The sequence below is a fragment of the Pongo pygmaeus genome, chromosome 3, assembly GCF_028885625.2.
Source record: "Pongo pygmaeus isolate AG05252 chromosome 3, NHGRI_mPonPyg2-v2.0_pri, whole genome shotgun sequence".
Classification (NCBI taxonomy): domain Eukaryota; kingdom Metazoa; phylum Chordata; class Mammalia; order Primates; family Hominidae; genus Pongo; species Pongo pygmaeus.
In genome coordinates, this window is record NC_072376.2 from 7,415,136 (window position 1) to 7,437,445 (window position 22,310).

The window sequence follows — 22,310 nt, forward strand, 5'->3', positions numbered from 1 at the left end:
CCTTTTAAAAGGAAGAATCCAAATTGAAGCATGTTCTGGCACACAGCAAAAGGTGAAATGCGATTGCTGTCTGCTTGGGTCCCACACAGCTTAGCTTTTTGCAGGCTCACGTTTGCCAGCAGCTGCTCTCATTGGACTCCATGGCCCACACACAGAGAATGAAGGCTGCCTGAACCAAAGATCACTGATGCTCTTTGAGCAGAAGTTCCTGGGTCTGGGTTTCTAAGTCTGGGGGAAGGGCCATGAGCCTCAGAGCAGGCAGGACCGCAGGGAAATTGGGATAAGCTCTGAAACCAATCACGATGTCAGCCCCCGTCTTCTCCAAGTCTGATAGGCTGTGGCTGCAGAGGCCCTTCCTGTGTTGTTGGCCAGAGCTGGGAGACCCCCAACATGTGGTCCCCTAGCAGGTGAGGCTTGCTGCCCAAGCCTGGTGTGTGTGTCTGTGCTGATCTGGACACCCATTGGCCCTCAGAGGTATAGCCACTTAGGGTCAGTGAAAGGCTGCTGCCTCCTTTGCCTCCCCAGCGTCGACTGGGACTGGGGCCCTGTCCTGCCCACTGGCCCATGGCTGGAACCCAAACACCCAACCCTGCCCCATCCCTCACCTCTCCCCACTCTCTAGGCTCTGGTAATCCAAGCCTCCTAACCAGCTGCAGGGCCCTGCATCAGCCACGCTGTCTTCCTTCTCTGTGCACTGTTCCCACTCCTGGAATGCCACGTTTTCCCCTACATGTCCCTTAGGACTTGGCCCAGCACGCCACCTAGAGAATTTCCCCAACCACCCAGGCTGAGCTAGGTGTCTGCTGTGACACGCACTGCCCTGGGCAGCCCTTGGCCTTAGCACGTGTCCCCTGCGCTGTTAACATCTGCTGAAAGCCAAAACGGTTGAATACTAGGGGTTGCATAAGGGCCTGCAATCAATGAATTTTTGAGTCAATCAATATTTGAATCTCCTGGAGGGTAGGAAGCCTCTCTGATTTGCCTCTACCAACCCAAAGCCTGGCTTAGTGTGGGTCAAATGGGGCTCATCGGCTGCCCCTGCTGGAGCCCCAGCTCTGACAAGTCAGCCACAGCCACAAATCCCATATATATATATATATATATTTTTTTTTTTTTTTTTTAATTTTTTTTTTTTAGACGGAGTCCTGCTGTTTGCCCAGGCTGGAGTGCAGTGGCGTGATCTCGGCTCACTGCAAGTTCTGCCTCCCGGGTTCACGCCATTCTCCTGCCTCAGCCTCCCGAGTAGCTGGGACTACAGGTGCCCGCCACTGCGCACAGCTAACTTTTTGTATTTATAGAAGAGATGGGGTATCACCATGGTCTCGATCTCCTGACCTCGTGATCCACCCGCCTAAGCCTCCCAAAGTGCTGGAATTACAGGCGTGAGCCACCGCGACCGGCCTCCCCTAGATATTATCATTGGCTGGAACCGAGCCTGAGGTGTCTGCCTGCTTTGTTGACCAGCCCCTTAGAGGGCGGTCCCATGGCCAGGGCACATCCCACCTAGCCCCTCCCAGACTCCCTGTGTCTCTTTTCCCATCCCAGGCTACTGAGGTTCCAGCATCCCCCACCGACCTTACCCAAGTAAATATTAGTAACAATAGTCACCTTCCCGTGTTGAGAACCCCTTCCATACCAGGTGCTGTGGGACAACAGCCTCATTTAATTTTCACAGCCCCGCGTGTTAAGGAAGCCTCTCCACTGGGCTGATGCTGACGAGGAGGCTCAAGCAGGGTAAGGTCACTCTGCAGTGGCAGAGCCAGGACTTGGCCCCAGACAACTTGACCCCAGCGCTCTTACTTTTCATCACAGTGAGGCTGCCTCTCCGCCTGTGTTCCTGTGTGCCCGCGCAGGGATGCTGCAGCCTCCCCATTCTCATGGGAGCTCCCACAGACTGGCTCAGGCCACACAGCAGAGGCAGGATTAGAGCCCTAATTCAAAATCCAGGAGTTTCATCCCCAGCAGGGCCCTGTGTCTCACCTCAGTGATACCTTCCCTTTCATCATCAAGGCTGGTTTGGGGGACAAGGACTGTGATTCTGCCAGGGGGACCTTGGATCACTTAGGACGGGCTTTGCCCAAGGGGTACAGTGTGAAGGACTTACTTCTCTCTGTTGAATATGATGAATTCCTTCCGGACAGTCTCCAAACACTGCTGCAGGTGTCCATTCTGTCAAAGAGCACAGAGAGGTGACTAAATGACAGGGCATGGTCCAGGGACACATGGTAACGGAGCATCGGAGGACGGCAGATTGACCTAGATGGAAACCTCAGATGCTTGGGACCGGGACAAGACAAGCTAAGTGTCTGGGGCTGACCCTGACTGCATGGGTGGCTGTGTCCAAGGGTAGCCTGGTGGACAAAGATGCTTTTCTCCACGTTAAGCCATTAAATCCAACTTAAAAACCATGTTAGAATGGAATATGGGCTGAAATTCAGGAGCTTATTTTCCTGACCACTTAAGGCCCACGTGAGAGGCATGGAAAATTCACAACCATCATGCCAGGGGCTCAACTTTTAATAGACTTTTATAGGGGAGGGGGGTGTTGTGTGTTGAATTGTGTCATCTGAAAGGTATCTTGAGTCTCAGCCCCCCAGTACTTATGAATATGACGTTATTTGGAAATAGAACCTTTACAGATGTAACCCAGTCAAGATGAAGTCACAGTGAATTAGGCCCTAAGCCCAATGACTGGGGTCCTTATATGAAGGCCATATGAAGACATGCGAAGACACAGAGAATAAGGCCATGCAGAGATGGAGGGAGAGACTGGAGGCATGCAGCTGCGAGCCAGCGAAGGACAAGGGGGCTGGCCGCCACTGGAAGCCTGGGGAGCCAAGGACAGCCCCTCCCCTACAGCCTTTGGAGAGAGCTGGGCTCTGTGGAGACCTTGAGTTTGGACTTCTGGCCTCTAGAACTGTGAGAGAATAAATGTGGGTTGTTTTAAGCCACTCAGCTTGTGGCAGCCCCAGGAAACGAATACAGAGGCCCACAGAGGCAAAGTGCCCAGGACCCACAAAAGTCATCGTGCAGCCCTGGAGGCCTCTGCGGTACAAAATCGTTCTCAAGGGTGCAGCAGGACCGCTGGGTCCCTCCCTGTGCCTTAGAGGTACACAAGCTTCCTCCTGTAGGAACAGCGCTCAAGGAATGCCTTACTTCACTCTTTCCCCCTACTTGTTTGATGGTAGCATTTTATTTACTGCAAAATAAGGAAATTGGAAGGGAGAAGTGAAATGTCCCCTTTTTGCTAAAAAGTGGCCTGGCTCAGTCATTTCCCTATGAGCACAGGATTTCTCTCCTGGAACGGCTCCCACGAAGCGCTCACCAGCGGGCAGCTGTCCTTCGTGCCATCCCTGGATCTGTTCTTTGCCAACCGCTTCTTCTTTTTGTGAAGTGGCTTGGATTCTAGAATCATCTCTTCAAGCTCAAATGTGGGATCGCAATTCAACCTCCCTTTCTAAAGGGGAGTAGAAAAGAAAACATGGTCTGTCTGCATTCCACCCATCACTGAATTTTCTTTTCATTAATTCAATCATTCATTCATTCAACAAGTAATGATGAACTACTCTTGTTGGATACACGGGTTACCTTTGTTTCTGTTTTCTGATGATAAAAAGCAACACGTTCTCACTGTGTACATCATTTATTTACACACATGGTCCCCCTGGGGCAACCGCACTCCTGTTAACATCCAGGTATTTCCTGAGGCCCCTTTCTATGCCTGTTTTTCATACTAGGTTGAGTTCAGTTTTCGAATCTGATTTTTTCACTTATTATTTTATCCTATGCACATTGTCCTGTCATTACTATCTTTTTTATAAAAGTCATTCTAAATAACTTAAGAATACAATTTCAGCTCAAAATCTGCCCAACTTCCTGCCCTGGTTCCCTGCTCCGTACCCCCATCTCCCGCCCCCTGGCAGCTAGAGTCAGCTGACCCTCAGGCCTGGCCCTGCTCCTGGCCAGGGGCTCCTCCCACTGTGATCAGGAGGAATTTAGGTCTTCCTGACTTCTGGGCCTTGGACCCAGATTCCTGGTAGCCACTTTCATTCCTCAGCTGTAGCCCAGATGATGGCCCCAGGTGCCAGTCCCCAAAGGCAATGCAGCCCAGTGGCTATAACAGCAGCTTTGGAGCAGCACAGGGGAAAAATCCCAGTTCTGCTACTTCCTGATCTTGTAAGTTTCATGACTTCCTTGGGACTCAGTTCATTATCTGTAAAGTTTGGGTAACAATAATTCCCAAATAGGGAATTAATAATATAATATCTATAAAGTACTTCAAGTAGGGCCTGGCATGAAGCAAGTCCTCCCTACAGTGGTGGTCCCTGGGCCTGTTAGGACCTGGGCCTGCTGTTACTTGGCCAAGAAGGAGAGAGGCGAGGCACAGCCTTGAGGTCAGCCAGCCTTGCCACTGGGCCCTGTGTCCTCTCCTTTTACCTGTGTGATGCTGAGGGAGATTCGTAACCTCTCTCTGCCTCAGTTTCCTCATCATTGTGAAATATGGCAGGCTCAGAGTTTGTTTAGGGATCAGATGATAAGAGTTTGCCAAGCTTCCAGAACAGTGGCTGCCTGACCATGGTGGCCGTTCCACAATTGGCCATTCTCTCTGCTTCTCTGCTGTCCCCTCACCTCCCTAGGATTACTGGCCTTGAACTCAACTTACAAGAAAGGGTCTTGCTACCTAAAGCTGAACTTGCCTTGGCCATGCTGCCTAATCCGCTTGATGCCAGCCAGTGCCTTTGCCATGACCTGGAGGCAGGAGGAAGACAGGGACTTTGCAGACAGAACTGGGGAAAGTCCTGGCTTCCCTAACTCCCAGGAACTCCCTAAACCTCTATGGGCCTCAGTTTCCATATTGTAAGATGAGGGCACTAGTGCAAGTTTGTGAGGCTGACATGAGAAAATGCAAGAAAAGCTCCTAGCCCAGCCCCTGCCACACAGTAGTTGCCCAATAAATGCTACCGAGTTGTCACTGTGTCATTTGTGGGCTGATGGAGTGGAGTCCTATGTCCTTTGCCCCCTGCTTTCTCAGTCCTAGAGCCTGGGCCTCATCCTTTCTGTTGTGACCTGCTGTGGACCCTCCTTGGGTTCGCGGTGCCAGTGGCCTCTCCCTTCCCCTGCCTGGCACTGGGCTTTGTCCATCATCACCAACTCCTGGAACTCAGCTATGATCACCTTCCCTGATTTCACACATCTGTCCTCCAGAAGTTGCCCTCCCCTAAGGAGCAAGTTGAATCTCAGGCCCAGGTCTCTCCAGACCTGTTTTACCTGCCACTCATTCATTCATTCATTCATTCGTTCATAAATATGCAGGCTCTGCCTTGTTTTGCCTGCCACTCATTCATTCATTCATAAAAATGCAGGCTCTGGATCTAGACCATCTGAATTCAAACTCTGTCAATTTCTCACTGAGAAATCTTGGGCAGTTGCCTAACCTTGCTGAGAATGCCATTAACAGGATCCACTGCCCAGGACTGGTGTGAAGCTGACACAAGATGAGGCACACAAAGTTATCAGAACAATGGCAGGTACACAGAACACGCTCAGACCTGTTGGCCATCATCATTCGTTCATTCACATGACAAGCACACACTTAGGCCTTCTAGTGCCTTCTATTGTCACCCATTGTTCTGAGGTCTGGCTCAGGCAGAGGTCAGCCAACACTTCGGGGCCCCCCCCCTCCGAAGCTCCCAGCGGGATGGCAGGCGCACTGTAACAGAGTGTTCTCACCACTGATGTATCCCTAGGCACTCGTGCAGAGGGTTGCAGGAGAGGCTGAGGCCTGCTCTATGCAGGGAGGTGGTGGCGCTGGCTGGGAATGTCCCACAGGAGGCCAAGCTTGGGCTTGTCTTTCATTCAGAAGGTGACATAATTTGCATGTCCCCTGCAAATCTCATGTTGAGATGTAATTCCCAGTTTGGGAGGTGGGGCCCAGTGGGAGGTGTTTGGTTCATGGGTACGGATCCCTCATGGCTTGGTGCTGTCCTCACAATAGTAAGTGAGCTCTTGTGAGAGATCTGGTAGTTTAAGAGCGTGTGGCACCCCCCACCCCCACTGCTGTTCCTGCTCCTGCCACGTGACACACCTGCTCTTGCTTCACTTTCCGCCCTGACTGGAAGCTCCCTGATGCCTCCCCAGAAGCAAAGCAGATGCAGGTGCCATGCTTCCTGTACAGCCTGCAGGACTGTAAGCCAGTTAAGCCTCTCTTCTTTATAAATTACCCAACCTCAGTTATTCCTTTATAGCAATGCAAGAATGGCCTAACACAGAAGGCTTCTGCTGAGACTGGCGACTGGGCCAGTCCTTGCTTTATGCTGTCTTGAAGGATGGGTAGGGGACTGCCTTGTGGACAAGGAGAGGAAGGGATCACCAGAAGAGGAAGTGGCCTGTGCAAGGTTCCAGCTAGGAGACAGCACAGCCAGAGGGGGACTACGGGCCTGTGGGTGGGGCTGAGGCTCACAGCCCTGTAGGTGAGCATGTGGTGGGGAGCTTGCTTGTGTGTGTGTGTTTGTATGGGAGTGTGCCTGTGTGTGAAGGTGTGTGTGGGTGAGTATATATGCAAATGCATGTGTTTGTGTAGGGTGAGTAGGTATGTGTGTGAGACTGTGGGGGCAAGTGTGCATATGCGTGTGTGGGGGAACGAGTGTGTGTGTGTCTGTGTGAGTGTGACTGTGAGTGTGTGAGTGTGCATCAGTGTGTGGGTGTGTGCGGGAGAGGGGCTGAGGAGGAGCAGCAGGCGAGGGTGGTGCAAAGGCAGGCACCTGCCAACAGGCTCAGGCACACAATATGGCAAAGCCACAGGCTGGCCCCAGGTGCCCCCCAGGGCATCCCAGCACACAGCCTCGGGGAAGGCTCAGACACCACGCGAGGAAGCGTTAATTAGGCAATTTGTGCCTGATGTGCAGGACTGCATGGAGATTCCCAGCCTTCGTCAATCTCGCCCTGAGTTTGGCAGATCAGAGCCGGTGAAGAAGGTGGACTGTCCAAAATGCGCAGAAGTCAGCCAGGGTCATGCGCACAGAGCCGAGGCTTTGGAAGCCTCTGGGCACTACTCCCCAGGCTCTGTGAAGGGCCTGGTTTCTCATCTGATCTGTGAAGAATTGGGGTGCAGCTGCCTGAGGTCACAGAGATGGCAGAAGAGACCCAAACTTTTATTCCCGGCTGAGCAGAGCCTGCTGGTCTCCTTCCGAGGGCTCTGCCCTGTGGTTTATTTTCTGTCTTTGTAGGTTTATTGGCTTATGGCTCCACAAAACCCTACCCTTGTGGTTGTCAACTGGGAACAACTTTATCCTCAGGGGATGCTTGGCAATGTCTGGAGACATTTTTGTTTGCACAACAGAGGGGATGCTAATGGCATCTCATGAGTACAGTCCCGGGGTGCTGCTAAACACTGTACAAGGCAAAGGACAGTCCCCCATCCCAAAGAATGGTCCCTCCCCAAAGGTCGACCCGCAGTGGGGGCTGCCTACTGTTGTCTGCCTACTGTTGTCTGTAAGCTCCCTGGCAGCTGGCCCCGGGGCTGTTTTCTTCCCAGGAGTCCAGCTCCTGTGCAGCACAGTGCTGGTGGGTGTAGGTGCTCGGGGGACACAGATGGTGACAGTAAGGTCTGTGCTTTTCACTTTCTCATTGGCCAGCGGAATAGGGTGGGAAATGGGATGGAGACTGCCTGCCCCCAGCATTGAGCCATTGCCCCTGCAGCTGCCCCTGCTGGCCCCAAGGCACACTTGCACACCACAGACACACACAGACACACAGGCACACAGACAAAAAACACAGGCATGCACACACACACACACACACACACACAGATGCACAGGCACACACAGACATATAGGCACACACACAGGCACACGGACACATACAGACATACAGACACACAAGCAGGTACACACACACAGACACGCACACATAGATACACACACATACAGACACAAAAACAGAGGCACACACACACAGATACACAGGCACACACACACAGATGCACAGGCACACACAGACATATAGGCACACACACACGGGCATGCACACAGACATACAGACGTACAGACACACAGACACACGGGTACACACAAATGCACTGGCATGCACACACAGACACACGGAGATACACAGGCACACACAGATGCACAGGCACACATAGACATATAGGCACACACACACGGGTATGCACACAGACATACAGACGTACAGACACACAGACACATGGGTACACACAAATGCACTGGCATGCACACACAGACACACGGAGATACACAGGCACACACAGATGCACAGGCACACACACACACACACTTCCACACATACCCACACAGGCACATACAGCTCCCAGTTGGCCAAGTGAAACCCTAAAATAATTATATTGGGAGAACAGCGGAGAGCTCTACCTGAACAGCCACTCTATGCTAAGCCTGCCCTGGACACTTTGTCCCCATGGCCTGTTTCCACAGCAATCCGAGGGGTGTCTGAAGAGCCAGGGAGCTTTGTGAACTCAGAGGCAGCACCATGTCCACTCCGGGGTCAAGGAAGCCTTCCAGCCAGGCAGAGTCCCTAAGGTCAGGCAGGTCTGGGTGGGTAGAAGGAGGTCCAGGCAGTGGGAACGGCACATGGCCAGGCCTGGAAGACAGGGACAAAGCCCTGTGCGACCTGCCATTCCATAGCCTGTCTGGAGCCCTGCCTGGGAGGGAAGTGGGGAGAAAGGTGGGCTCAGAGGAGAGCAGGGCCAGCCCTGGACCAGGTGTACTGGCTAAGCAGGTGGGGATGCAACGCTGCTCACAGGGAGAGGACGGGAACAGACTAGCGTCAGCCAGGCTTGGCATCGGTTGGATTCAGTGGTGAACACTGGGCAGGCTGTGGGGAGGGTCTGTGTTCAGAAACGTGTGTGTGCACTGCTACCACAGTTTGTGAAAAGGGTCTGGAAGCCTGGCACTCTTGGAGAAACTGATGTGGGGAAACATTATTTTTGCACCAAAAGGAGAGACAGAAGTCTTTAAAATAATCTGACATGAAACACTAGCCGGGGAAGTCTGAGGCTCCCCAGGAACCAGCCTAGAAATCTCTTGCCTTCCAGGCTGGAGTCTCCACCTCTATTCACATAATACGGGGCTGGAACAGGCAACAACAAAGAGCAAATGTTGTGGTCTCTTTGCTGCTCACACCACTGCTACCGGGCAGGGCAAGGACAGGTGAGCGGTTGGGGTGTGCTCTCCTAGGTCACACATGGCAGAGGTGGCTGAACTGGAATGTCACCCAGGATTTCCGTCCCAATTGTCACTATTCCTCAGGTGCTCTCTGCAATTCCTCCAAGAGAAATGCAACTGCTCAAAGGAAGGGACCACAGGAGGCTTCCAGGCAGGTCCAAACTTTCAGCGTCTCTCCTGGAGGACCCAGGAGCCTCCAGATCCTGCCAGAAGCCTCCTTTAAAATGTAAATCCAATGCTTTCACTTCCCTGCCTTAAACACTCCAGTTTCCAGGGGACAAAACCTAAAACCTTGACCGTGGCCTCTGGAAGCCTTTTTGGTGTAGCATGTGTTCCTTCCTGGCCCCATTTCCTATTATATTCCCTCTGGTTCATTCCCTTAAATGCTATAAAATTGTTCTTTGAAACCCAGGCTTTCTACTGCCTTCAAGAGTGTGATCTTGGCGATCCCTTTGCCTGGAAGGCTCAGTGCCCATCCCTGCGGTCCTGGTTCCCTCACTTCACCTCTAGGTCTCTGCCGACCCTCCCTAAAAGAAGCCCCTGCCTCTGCCCCTCCCATCCCACCTCTCTCTCTGCCGAGCTTGTGCAACAAGTACTGACTGCCCTGTCGGGGTAGGTCATTGCCTGTCTTCCTCTACTCAGCAGTCAGCTCTGTGGAGGCAGAAGAGTAGATCAGCCTGCTACTCCCACACCTGGACCTGAGCACCTGGGGGTGGGATTCAATGACAGACAGAAGGCTTGGCACCCCCAAAGGACCTACCACAAAGAGGGAAGCTGCACGGCTGGGACACTGGAAATCAGGCCCAAGTTCACCCCGAATTCCAGGAAGACATAAGCCCTTGGTGCTCAGGTGGCCGTGGCCAGCAGAGGGCTCACTGGCCAGCTGCCAAAGTCTTGCTTTGCACCAAGGCGGGAACCCTGCAGAGGGGTGGCATGACATCAGGTGGGACTTCCACTCACATTGGGCACAAAGCCGGGCATCAGTGCCTTCTCGAACACCGCGTCCCAGTTCATGTCGGCCAAGTAGGGCACGCTCTGTATGTCACGAAGGCTGGACAGGCGGCTCTCAGGATCCTTGGTCAGGAGCTGCAGTCAGAGGGCAAATGAGTTTCTGTGAATTGGGCATCCCTCAAGGTTAGCGGGGACTCTGAAGGAGGGAGTCTCAGGGCAACTAATGTACCTCTGTTCTTCATGCTCTATTGATGTTGTGCCCTGTCTGGGTCGCTGTTGTTGGAAGTGCCATCTGCACTCATCTCTTTATAGCCAGGGAGAAACTGAGAGGTCAGACTGCTTCTGCAAGGTCATCCAGTGAGGGATTGTTAGGGCAGGGACCAGACTTTCAGCCCCCATGTTCCTTTCTGGGACTGGAGCCTGTAACAGGCTGCCTCTCTGATGTCTGGAGAAGCATCAAATTACAAATAGAAAGAATTAGCTGCCTCATCTTAGGATTTCCAACTTGGTAATGGGAAGCACCAAACTGTAATAAAATTTATTCCTGGACAGCTACGAGGTGACCTCTGTGACCTAATGAAGTGGCCTCATTTCTAGCCAAGGGGACACTTTTTAGCTTCTAATTGAGTTTCAGCTAATAAGGAGTGATGTAGCAAAAGAACAGCTGAAGACTATCACCTGGCATCCCTGCAGGGCTCCCAACTTGCCAAAACCCTGTAGCTTATCTCTTGAAAAAGCACAGGGGCCAAGAATGAAAAGACAGAGGCCTGGCCCCGGGACTGCCATTTAACAGCTGTGACCTTGGGCGAGCTGCTGGGTGCCCTGGGCTCATTGCCTCCCCTGAAAGCAGGGGGAATAATGGAGACTTCTCCACTTCCAGCTCATGGTAGGATGAGACCAAATGGGACTGGTAAGGACCTGGCACATACTTAGAAAGGGAGGGGGGCACACCAGGGTCCCCAGGTGGAGCTGGAAGTCAGAGCCCCCTGCCAGTTCACACGTACCTGTCGCTGCAGAAATCTCCCAGCTATGCCCATTGAGTGGCTGGAGTCACAGCCCACAGGGATAGCTAGCAGGAGTTGCATCTGCTGATCATGGCTGCCACTCTTTAGGGGCTGTCCCAAAACAGTGGGTGCCAACTTAAGCAGGTTCCACTTCAATGCCATCTGGAAGTTCACTGTTCAGGGCAGCTGTTCTGAAAACATGCTGATGCCCAGACCCGAGGGCCAGATTCTGAGTCACTCGGGTGGGCTGGGAGGGGCAGGCATTGGTGGTATGTAAGGCTTCCACATGCTTCTAATGAGCAGTCAGGGTTAAGAGACACTGACTTATAAGAACCAGGTAATGGGATGTGAGGGTGATCTGGCTGTGACACCTGTCACGCCATTGATCGCCAGGGTTGATTTGGCTGATCTGGCTGGCTAGGCAGGTGTCCCCTTTGCTCTCTCATAGCTCCATGTGCGTCCCTCCGAAAGCTGTGCACTCGGTCAAAGAGGACGACCATCCCCAATAGAGGAGGATCGGTCTTTGGTCAAGGGTATATGAGTAGCTGTGCTCCCCTGCTAGAGCCTCCAAACAAGCTCTCAAGAACCAGGTGGTGGATTTCCTTTAAAGTAATATAACAGATTAATAATTCAACAAGCCATTATAGCCATGTAGGGATTAAAAGCTGGGACCTGGAGTTAGGAGGGTTTGGATTAAAACCCTACTTCTGCCTTTTAATAGCTCTGTGGCATTGGTTGAATGATTTTGGTTTCCTATGCCTCAGCTTTCTCATCTTTGGTACTGGGATAATGACACTCCCCCTGCTCACAGGGCTTGGGAGGAGTAAGGGAGAAGAGCCATTATATGGCCCAGAACACAGGACCCTCAACAGTGCTGGCTGCTATTGTCATCATTCCTTTAAAAACAACTGGGTGCCAACCTCACGCAAGACTCAGCTCCATGCAAGACTCAGCTCCATGCAAGACTCAGCTCCACGCATCGTGGAGGATGTGAAGGGAGCCTTGAAGGCAGGGCACCAAGATCTCCTGCCCATGCTGGACTGCAGTGCACACCAGAACCACCTGGAGAGCTCATGGAGACACAGACAGTGGGACCCTCCTCAGGCGTCTGATTCAGGTCTGGGTGGAGCCTGAGGATGTGCATTTCTAACAGGCTCCCACATGACGCTGATGCTGGCTGGTCCTAGGCCCGTACCTTGAGAACCACTGCTTTAGTCTAATAGCAACAGTTCCTGCGGAAAGTCAAGGAGATTCCTTCCTTCCTTCCTTCCTTCCCTCTCTCCCTCCCTTCCTTCCTTCCTTCCTCTCTCCCTCCATCCCTCCCTCCCTCCCTCCCTCCTGCCTCGCCTCGCTTCTTTCAGAGTTTCGCTCTTACTGCCCAGGCTGGAGTGCAATGGTGCAATCTCAGCTCACCACAACCTCCGCCTCCCAGGTTCAAGTGATTCACCTGCCTCAGCCTCCAAGTAGCTGGGATTACAGGCGTGCACCACCATGCTTGGCTAATTTTGTATTTTTAGAGAGATGGGGTTTCTTTATGCTGGCCAGGCTGGTCTCGAACTTCTGACCTCATGTGATCCACCCACCTCAGCCTCCCAAAGTGCTGGGATTACAGGCGTGAGCCACTGCACCCAGCCGAGATACCCAATTTCTTAAAGGCCATGGAGTGAAAAGACTATGTGCAGCAGATTTAAAAAACCCACATGCAGGCTGGGCGCAGTGGCTCAAGCCTGTAATCCCAGCACTTTGGGAGGCCGAGGCTGGTGGATCACAAGGTCAGGAGATTGAGACTATCCTGGCTAACATGGTGAAACCCCGTCTCTACTAAAAATACAAAAAATTAGCTGGGCATGGTGGCGGGTGCCTGTAGTCCCAGCTACTCTGGAGGCTGAGGCAGGAGAATGGCATGAACCCGGGAGGTGGAGCTTGCAGTGAGCCGAGATCGCGCCACTGCACTCCAGCCTGGGCGACAGAGTTAGACTCCATCTTAAAAAAAAAAAACAAACCCACATGCATTAAGTATTTCTGTTTATTAGGAGCTTGTAGCAGAGTGACAAGAGCCTAGGGGCTTGCTGTCACAGCCACCACTGTCCTCCGAGGTGTGCTGATCTGCACGCATCCCCATAACAGCGCTTATTCCACGGCATTTGGCATTTGAGCGCAGCTGATTTGATCATTTCTACCTCTGGTATGCCATTTGTATTCTCACCCCTTCGTTTGCTGATATGGCTGTTTCTACACTCATTGTAGCTCCCTGGTGGGGCAGGCTGGCAGCTGCCTCCTTACCTTCCTCAGCAGGGCCACCATCCCCTTGCACCACGTGGAGGAGTAGTGGACACGCTCCACCTTGAACATGTTGAGGATTTCATCAATGGGCGTGGCTGAGTGGATTTCGTACGGCCTCTGCAATCAAAGGACAACAGCCAGAATCAGAGACAGAGAGAGAGAGAGAGCCATTGGAAGGCACCATCCACGCATTTTAAGATTGTATGATTATGAGGGATGGTTTATTCTTCCTCTTCAAGTAACAGTGGGTGCTGCTCTTTCACGGCAGAGCAGGTGGCCCGAACCCATGTGCCAACAGTAACCAGGCCCAGGGGGCAGTGCAGGACCCGGCAGGTGGGTGCTGCTCCTGTGGCCACAGGATGTTAGGGGTGGCTCACCGAGGTCACACAGCCCATAAATGCCAGAGGTAGGACTCATTCTCCGCAGCTTAACACCAGAGTCCCTGCTCCAGTCACAGGCTTGGGGGCTGACTCTTGCCATCCACCAGGCACCCAGGGACACCTCCAGTAATAGCCCCCACCTGCTGGGCCTTGGCCACCACTTTCCCTGTCCTGGCCGAACTGGCCCATGGCTGGGACAGAGCTGAGATGGCCAGTGTCTGGGTGTGGTTGGGGTGAGGGATGGAAGGACTCCAGCCTCGTCCCCTGACTTCTCAACTGTCCTCCCCTCCCCACGGTGAGGATGTGTAAGCTCTGCTCTTCCCCCAGTTTCCAAACTTGGCAGAAAATGAAGCCTCCTGACCACATTTTCTCAACATTGCCATGTGCAGTTTCTTGCTTCTAAGCCCCTCTCAAAGCTTGGGAAGATTTTCTTGACTATGACCCTGGGGACAAGGCTTGGAGTGCTTCTAAGCAGCAGTGCACTCCCGGTCCCCGCTCCCCCTGCCCTGACCCCCATGAACGTATCTCCCGGAGCCTCTCCAGCTGAACTGCGGCCCAAGATGTTTTCAGGTTGGTATTATGGCCACATGCTTTGGGATGACAAAAGCAACAGTTTCCCTGGCACGTGTGGTGGTGCAACAAACTGATCCTGGAGAAATCTGAGCGATGAATTCGTGATTAACCTAAATGAAGTTGATTGCCATTAGTATGTGCCAGTAAAATTATTGCTGTCTGTCTCCTCCACGAAGCTGTGGGTTGCTCAAAGGGGGAATTTGACCATGCTCATTTCTGTGTTCTCGGGGCCCCAGTAGTGTCTGTCATCGAGCAAGGTCCCAGAGCACGGCGACAGTGAACGTCTCAGTCCCTCCGCAGGTACTGAGCGCACGCTGACCCTGAGTCAGACGCCATACTGGGATCCCACTGCCACCTTGGTCCCTGGGTTTGGGGTTTCCAGGTACACACTGTGAAAAAGCACTCACTTGTACTGGCTGCACCTTGAGTTCTTGCTTCAGAAAAGTTCCAAGAAGAAGCCCAGCCCTGCAAACCAGTAGGATCCGGAGATGCCTGAGTTGGGAACTAACTCCCCTTATCTCCATGCTGAAAACCGCACCCGGGGAGGAGCTGATTTCCTACGCATGCAGCGTATATAGAAGCATGATCTCCTTGCACTGACCTTACTGGCCACCCTCCCAGGTTGTGGTCACTGGACTGTCACCCACCATGTGATCAAGCCCACACATTGTGTGGGTAACACCGTGGCACTTAAGGCTCTGGCTCCAACCTCATGGAACCGCAATTCCCACAGGGCTGCTGCAGATAGAAGGCACCAGCCCAAAGGGGAAAGGGGTCCCGATCCCTGGGAGGGCTACAGTTCCCTGGAGTGAAGGGACACCTTTACCTTTACCAAACAGGGGGCCCTGGAGAAGATGTTGGCCCTGAGGGGTGCGCCTGTGCCCCCTCAGATGTGCACACCCAGAAGGGAGCTTTTTTTTCCCGACTGCCACCTTCTCTCTTATCTGTTAATTGAGTGAGGACCTGTCCATTTCACCGTATTAATAGGCAGAGCAAAACCAAAACCCGTGGGCTCTCTAGAAAGGCTAATTAACTTGATACACTAACATTTAAAAAATCTTTCTTCAATTTTTTTTAGTCTAATGCAAAGTGGTTACTTCCATGAATGAAAATTTCCTGCCCACTGCTGCGTGTGTGAGACCCCTTTGCACTTTGCCAGAAACAACTACCATAGTTAAAATGATGAGAGTCGATCTTAACTGAAAATGTCCCTTATGTGACACAGAGCTCATAGAATCTTTATGAGCTGGTGACTGTTAGCATGACCATTTCACAGAAGACAAAACCAAGGCACTATATCCTGGAGCTGGGCACAGAGGTGAAAGGCCAGGCAGTGTGAATCGCCAAGGCTCGCCTCTGACCACTGCTGTTACAGGGGAAATTGTGTCCCCCAAATTCATATGCTAAAGTCCTAGCCCCCAGGACCTCAGAATGTGACCTTATTTGGACACAGGCTCTTTAAAGAAGTAATCCAATTGAGTCATTAGAGTCGGTCCTAATTCTACATAACCTGAGTCCTTATAAAAGGGGGACTTTAAGGCACAGAAAGACATACAGAGGAAAGACAATGTGAAGAAGACAGCCATCCACAAGCCAAGGAGAGAGGCCTGGAACAGTTCCTTCCCTCAGCCTCAGGAGGAACAAGCCCTGCCAACCGCTTCATCTCACACTTCTGGCCTTCAGAACTGTGAGAGAATAATTTTTGTTTAAGCCACCCAGTATGTGGATCTTAGTTACGGCCATCACAGGTAATGAACAGCAGCCCTCACCATCCACACACAGAGCTCTCACTCCAGGAGGTGGCTGACTTTGACTCTGCTCCTGTGATGAACTGGTGCCCTCTGTAGATGGGGCCCGGCATGAGCAGGACAGACATGGTCCCTCCTGCACTGAGCTCGCTGTCTTGGAGGGAGACGGGCAATAAAGAGTGGTCGGGGGTGGAATGAGTGCTGGGGAGGGAATCTATGGGGCTGCTGGGCATGTTTGGGGAAGGGGAGTTCTCTATAATCTCCACAGGTGCAGGGGCAGGAGACCCAGAGCTCAGGGCTACCACTGGGAGATGAGCTGGGGCTGAGTTCAGTTTTGGACATTTTTTTTTTTTTTTTTGAGACAGTTTCACTCTTGTCGCCTAGACTGGAGTGCAATGGTGTGATCTCAGCTCACTGCAACCTCCACCTCCCAGGTTCAAGCGATTCTCCTGACTCAGTCTCCCAAGTAGCTGGGATTACAGGCCCTGCTAATCTTTTGTATTTTTAGTAGAGACTGGGTTTCACCATGTTGGCCAGGCTGGTCTCGAACTCCTCACCTCAGGTGATCTGCCCGCCTCAGCCTCCCAGAGTGCTGGGATTACAGACGTGAGCCACTGCACCCGGCCGTTTTGGACTATTTATAATTGCTCCTTCCTGTCTTTTTTGCCTTTTAATAAAACAGTTCTGCCCAACACAGTCCCACCCCTACCCTGAAAGCCCAGCTGTTGGAGGTGCAAAGACCCTGGATAATGATGCGGCACTTCGTCCCTCATTTCAAACGTCAGGAAACTGAGGCTCGGAGATGAAAAGAGACTTTCCCAATGTCCCCGATTCTCATCCCCTGGTCTTTCTGCGGTGCCACCAGAGACCCAGAATCCAAGCACCCAACTTGAACACCAGCCAGAAACAAATGTAAATGTTTTCTTATCATTTACATTTCATTCCCTGTTTCCTTATTGGTCATTCAAGGTGCTCATCAATTCTGCTTTTCCACTGGACTTCCACGTGAGCTACTCTCTCTCTCTCTCTCTCTCTCTCTCTCTCTCTCTCTCTCTCTCTCTCCCCCAATCTCTGTAATTCTCTCTCCTTCCAGAGGCAACCGGACAAATTACAAAAACAATGATGATAATAATAACTCCAATGCGCTAGGAAGTCAGTGCAGGAAATACATTTAGAAATGAGTTTGGAACATGATGACTAAAACAAGTTCCACAGCTTTAGGCTCCAGGTTCAGCCGTCATCTGTTTGAGTGGTTGTAGAAAAACGTAGGTTCTTTTATAAGATGACTGGCAAATATTAAGATCAATATCCTGTCTGCTGGTACTGATGCTGAGTTCTCTCACTCGCTGGCCTTAGGATGTGCTGCGTCAGAACACCAGGTGGTATTTATAAGGTAAAGTAATTCCATGTACTGCTGGTAAAAGCAATTTTAGCAGTGGGACATTGGATATACTTATTATGGAGTGTGGGTGTGTCTCTATTCCAGGAAACTTGGTTTCCAAAAAAATTTTGCCAATTTACCAAAAAATAGAAGACAGAGGAAAAGAATTGCCGGATGTCTGTCATTTTAACTGTTAAAGTTGAGCTGGGCCTTGAAGACCATCTAATCCAATTTTTTTTTCCCAAAATATTTTTACTCAAAATCCCAAACACAGAACAGATGAAAGTGAAGAACAGTTCCTTCGGCAATTTAAACCTCCAAAGCCCAGAGAAACACTTTCCCTGCCTCTGGAACTATTGAATCATCTCTGCAGGGTCCTAGAGTCTGGGAAACACAGATTGAAAACACTGAAAAATTCACAAAGGTCCTTCCTCCTCCTTTGAATGGAGATCACAGACTCCATTACCTCCCAGGCTTGTGACTCCTGGCACAGTGCTCTACTGGCTCCCTTGGTGAGGTTACATGGTCCTGCTTCTCCAGGTTCAGCCCACCCAAGCCTTGTACATCCAGCGGTACTCAGTGCTGCACTCTCACCTCTCGGGGGAGCTCTGGGCACCCTCTCTCCACTCGCTGGCCTCTCTGTACCCTCAATCTTCTCTGTCTACCCATTCCTAAGGAGAAGTGCTGACTGGGGTCAAAGGCAAGGGTAACACCAGGTCAGGGAGGTGGTTGGTGGGTGAGCAAAGAGGGTAAAGTCCTCATGTCCCCATGGAGTGGACACCAAGAAGCACAGAATGTGGATGGGAACCCATCTCTGCTCATGAAGCCCACAGGCCTTACATGCTAACGGTCAGCAAACAGGTATGATCCAGCCTCTGCTCTCAGTGCCTGTCTCTAGTGCTTGAAGGGTGCTAAAGTGGGAAGGATGCAGGCTTTCAAGCAGGTCCTCCCAGGGTAGAAGTCCTAGGGGGATGTGAAAGGGGCAAGGGGTCCTTGAAAGCCCACTCCATGGGGGTGCAACGCAATGTGCTAATGGCCTCACATGCAGGATCCCACTTAGTCCTCCTGGTTGTTCTACGGCTGTGGTTCTCAATCAGGGACAACTGTCCCCCAGGGGATATTTGGCAATGTTTGGAGTCATTTTGGGTTGTCATAACTGGGTGGGGAGTTCTGCTGGCATCTGATGGGTGGAGGCCAGTGATGTTGCTGAACATCCTAACAACGCACAGGATAGCCCCGCACCACAAAGCATCATCTGGCCTCAAATGTCCGTAGCGCCGAGGTGGAGAAACCTGTGCCATGGGCCTGTACTACTATTCTCCCCATTTTATAGATAAGAAACAGGCTCACTGAAGATGACTGAGAGTCTAGGTGGCAAAGTCAGGATTTGAACCCAGACATACGTGGTTCTATGTATAATATGACCACTGTGCTGTCACTTTCCTGCTTAGGTACCATGGATAGTACCACACTACCTACAGAGTAAAGCCAAATGTCTCCAGCTGGCCTCAGGTCCTTTATAGACTGTCCCCTCACTATCCTTCTGACAGGTGGGTAGGCCAAAATGTTTGTTGAATCAGCCCTAGCTTCCACTTCTCTACCTGCGCTCACACTATTCCTTCCAACCATTCATATGTGACCGAACATCAATGTCTCCTCCCCCTGAAATTCTCCTCTGCTCCTCTAAACCTAAGTCAGCAGAGCTTTAGCTGCATTTACCAGTCTTCTGGAATCATCACTGTGTGTTTATTTACTTATTTGCATAATAATCCGCATGTCTCCTGTGTGCCAGACACCGCCTATGCCCTGATTACATTTTCTCATGTAATCTCACAGTGACCCTGCAGGTGGGCCTGATAAACCTTCTTTTATGAATGAGGAAGCCAGGGCTCAGATGAGGTAAGTGACTTAGCCCAAATCACAGCACCAAGAAGCACAGAGTATGGATGGGAACCCATCTCTGCTCATGAAGCCCATTGGCCTTACTTGCTAATGGTCAGCAAGCAGGTGTGATCCAGCCTCTGCTCTCAGTGTCTGCCTCTAATGCTTGAAAGATGCTAAATCGGGAAGGACACAGGCTTTCCAGCAGGTCCTCCCAGGGTAGAAGTACTAGGCGGATGTTTCCTGAGTGCCAGCCATTCATCAGTCATGGAGCTGGGTAATTAACATAATCAGAATCATTTAATTCTCAAAGCAATCCTATTGGGTAGATATAATTACTAATTTCTTCTTGTTAACACAAAAGGATTCTGAATATTCAGTCTGTTTAAAAGCCTTGCTTAGGAACCCAGATGGGGTACCTTGTTAGAGCCAGGGTTTGAACCTGTGAGATTCCTCTAAGATTATTTTTCTCTATTATAAGGTAGCAGCTTTTGACTGAGTAAGGGGAAAATAATTTCTAGCCATTAGAGCTGTCTAAGAGTGAAAAAGATTCTTTCTGAAGGTACGGCACTCCCTGGATCCTGAGGATAATCAATGAACAGATGGGTGCTCACCTGTCAGAGAGACTTTGAGGTTTGTTGGGACAATGGCTGGCTAAAGATCTGTCCATCTCTTCTCTGTGGATGTGGTCAGGGGAAGGGAGATCTCCTCATACCTCTTTCCATAGTGTTCTCTGGAGAGGCAGTAGTCAGAGTGCCAGGGTGACTGGGGCACCAAAAGGAATTCTGACAAGTGGCACCTACTTGGGCCTTTTTCTTTCACTCAGCAGGCCTGCCAGGATAGCTCTCTTATCAAGAGCTAAGATTCTAGTTTGGCTCAGAGAGAAGTTGGATCCTATTTATGTCTCTTGTCTAGCCTACAAGCTCCAACCAAAAGCACAGGGTTCTCTGCATCAATGATTCCCAATGTTTTTGGCACCAGGGACTGGTTTTGTGGAAGACATTTTTTTCCATGGACTAGGGTTGTGGGGATGGTTTCAGGATGATCCAAGTGCATTACATTTATTGTACACTTTATTTCTATTATTATGATATTGTAATATATAATGAAATAATTATACACCTCACCATAATGTAGAATCAGTGGAAGCCCTGAGCTTGTTTTCCTACAACTAGGCAGTCGCATCTGGGGGTGATGGGAGACAGTGACAGATCATCAGGCATTAGATTCTCATAAGGAGGACGCACCCTAGATCCCTAGCATGTGTAGTTCACAAGAGGGTTCACGCTCCTATGAGAGTCTGATGCTACTGCTCACCTGACAGGACGGGGAGCTCAGGTGGTGAGCCAAGTGTGTGAGTGGTGAGTGACGGGGAGCAGCTCTAAATACAGATGAAGCTTCCCTGGCTCACTTGCCATTCACCTTCACCCCCTGCTTTGCTGTGCGGCCAGTTCCTAACAGGCCACAAGTCTGGTACCCAGCCCCAGGGGTTGCAGAACCCTGGTCTGCACTGTGGTCTCAAACCTGCCAATGGGACTTGGCCCCTCTGCTGTCCATAAAGCGTGCTTGGCTCCTCATGAGGAGAAACAGCTGTTTTCCTGGGTCCCTGGCTAACAAGCCATATTAATATCAATTTTCCACCCCTTATTTTCAATGCGTTCCAACTTTAAGATCCTAGAACAATATTGGGAATTCCCACTATGACCTTTTTATTTGAGACAGAGTCTTGCTCTGTCACACCCAGGCTGGAGTGCAGTGGCACGATCTTGGCTCACTGCAACCTCCGCCTCTGGGGTTCAAGCAATTCTCCTGCCTCAGACTCTCGAGTAGCTGTGATTACAGGCACCCGCCACCATGCCAGGCTAATTTTTTTGTATTTTTAGTAGAGGCGGCGTTTCACCATATTGGCAAGGCTGGTCTCGAACTCCGACCTCAGGTGATCCGCCCTCCTCAGCCTCCCAAAGAACTGGAATTACAGATGTGAGTCTATGACTTTCTTTCCTCTTTTGGACATAAGGAGCTCCCTGGATCCTACCCAAGGATGTTGTCATTGACATCACTGAGGAATTGCAAGAGGAGGGGATAACTCCTAAATTTACATAGTCCATGGATAAATATGAGTGTTTTCCAGCACAGCTTTTTGACTAAATCAACTGTTTCCAGTATGAAAAACAGAGAATAAATTATTTGCATAAACCTGTTGTCCTTTGGGTCAAAGAAGAAGCCAGTCAAATATATCTGGGAGAAAGATTTACAGCAGTACATAACAGGCGGTGTTCTTTCATTCTATTACTTTGTCTCCACGCTAAAGGCCTAGATCCCCCATCATTTGCTTCTTCCTCTTCCAAGAAGCATTGTCCTTGAAAATAGCATCTGGATCTTTCAGCAGAAAACTCAGAAGAATTAAAAAATAAAATAAAATAGTTTATTTGTGAATCAGCAGGGACCACTCCAACCTTGGGGCTTTTTGCGAAGCTATCATCTTTGATTGTACTGACCCATGAGGAATGACTGCCAATATCTTTTCTGTTGGCAGGAGCCCAGTCACGTTTAGGGCAACCGCTCGCCCAGGTCATTGCTGTGATTGATTACATAAGATTAACAGCCTCTGGCGGATGCCTGTGTGCTCTGGTTCCTATGACATCGTGGACCCTCATATTCCTCCTCTGAGCATATATATCAAAGGAAACAGCTGACAAGAAACGAACAGAGCAGGAACACCACACAGGCACCTGTCTTACACAGCCCCGCAGCAGCTCACAGGTAAACCTGTGGGACATTAATTCTCTTCATTCAGTGAACAAGCTCATATTTGCTTTGCATTCTAAGAATGCAATGTATAATAATTATGTTTTTGAGGAATTCAGGGGAAATAATTGAGATCAAGAGCAGAAAATTGTTGCTTAACTACA

General features: G+C 50.8%; 1 protein-coding gene across 5 annotated transcripts in view; it reads right to left on the bottom strand.

Annotated features, from left to right (window-relative positions):
* STK32B (serine/threonine kinase 32B) overlaps nucleotides 1-22,310 on the bottom strand; it is a 443,733-nt gene that overhangs the window by 26,235 nt on the left and 395,188 nt on the right. For all 5 annotated transcript variants that reach the window (XM_054484777.2, XM_054484778.2, XM_063663496.1 and 2 more), the window contains 4 exons: nucleotides 13,436-13,552; nucleotides 10,158-10,283; nucleotides 3,326-3,457; nucleotides 2,105-2,169 (listed from right to left, as the gene is read on the bottom strand). In XM_054484777.2, coding sequence (XP_054340752.1) covers nucleotides 2,105-2,169; nucleotides 3,326-3,457; nucleotides 10,158-10,283; nucleotides 13,436-13,552 — 440 coding nt within the window. The remainder of the gene's footprint in view (nucleotides 1-2,104; nucleotides 2,170-3,325; nucleotides 3,458-10,157; nucleotides 10,284-13,435; nucleotides 13,553-22,310) is intronic.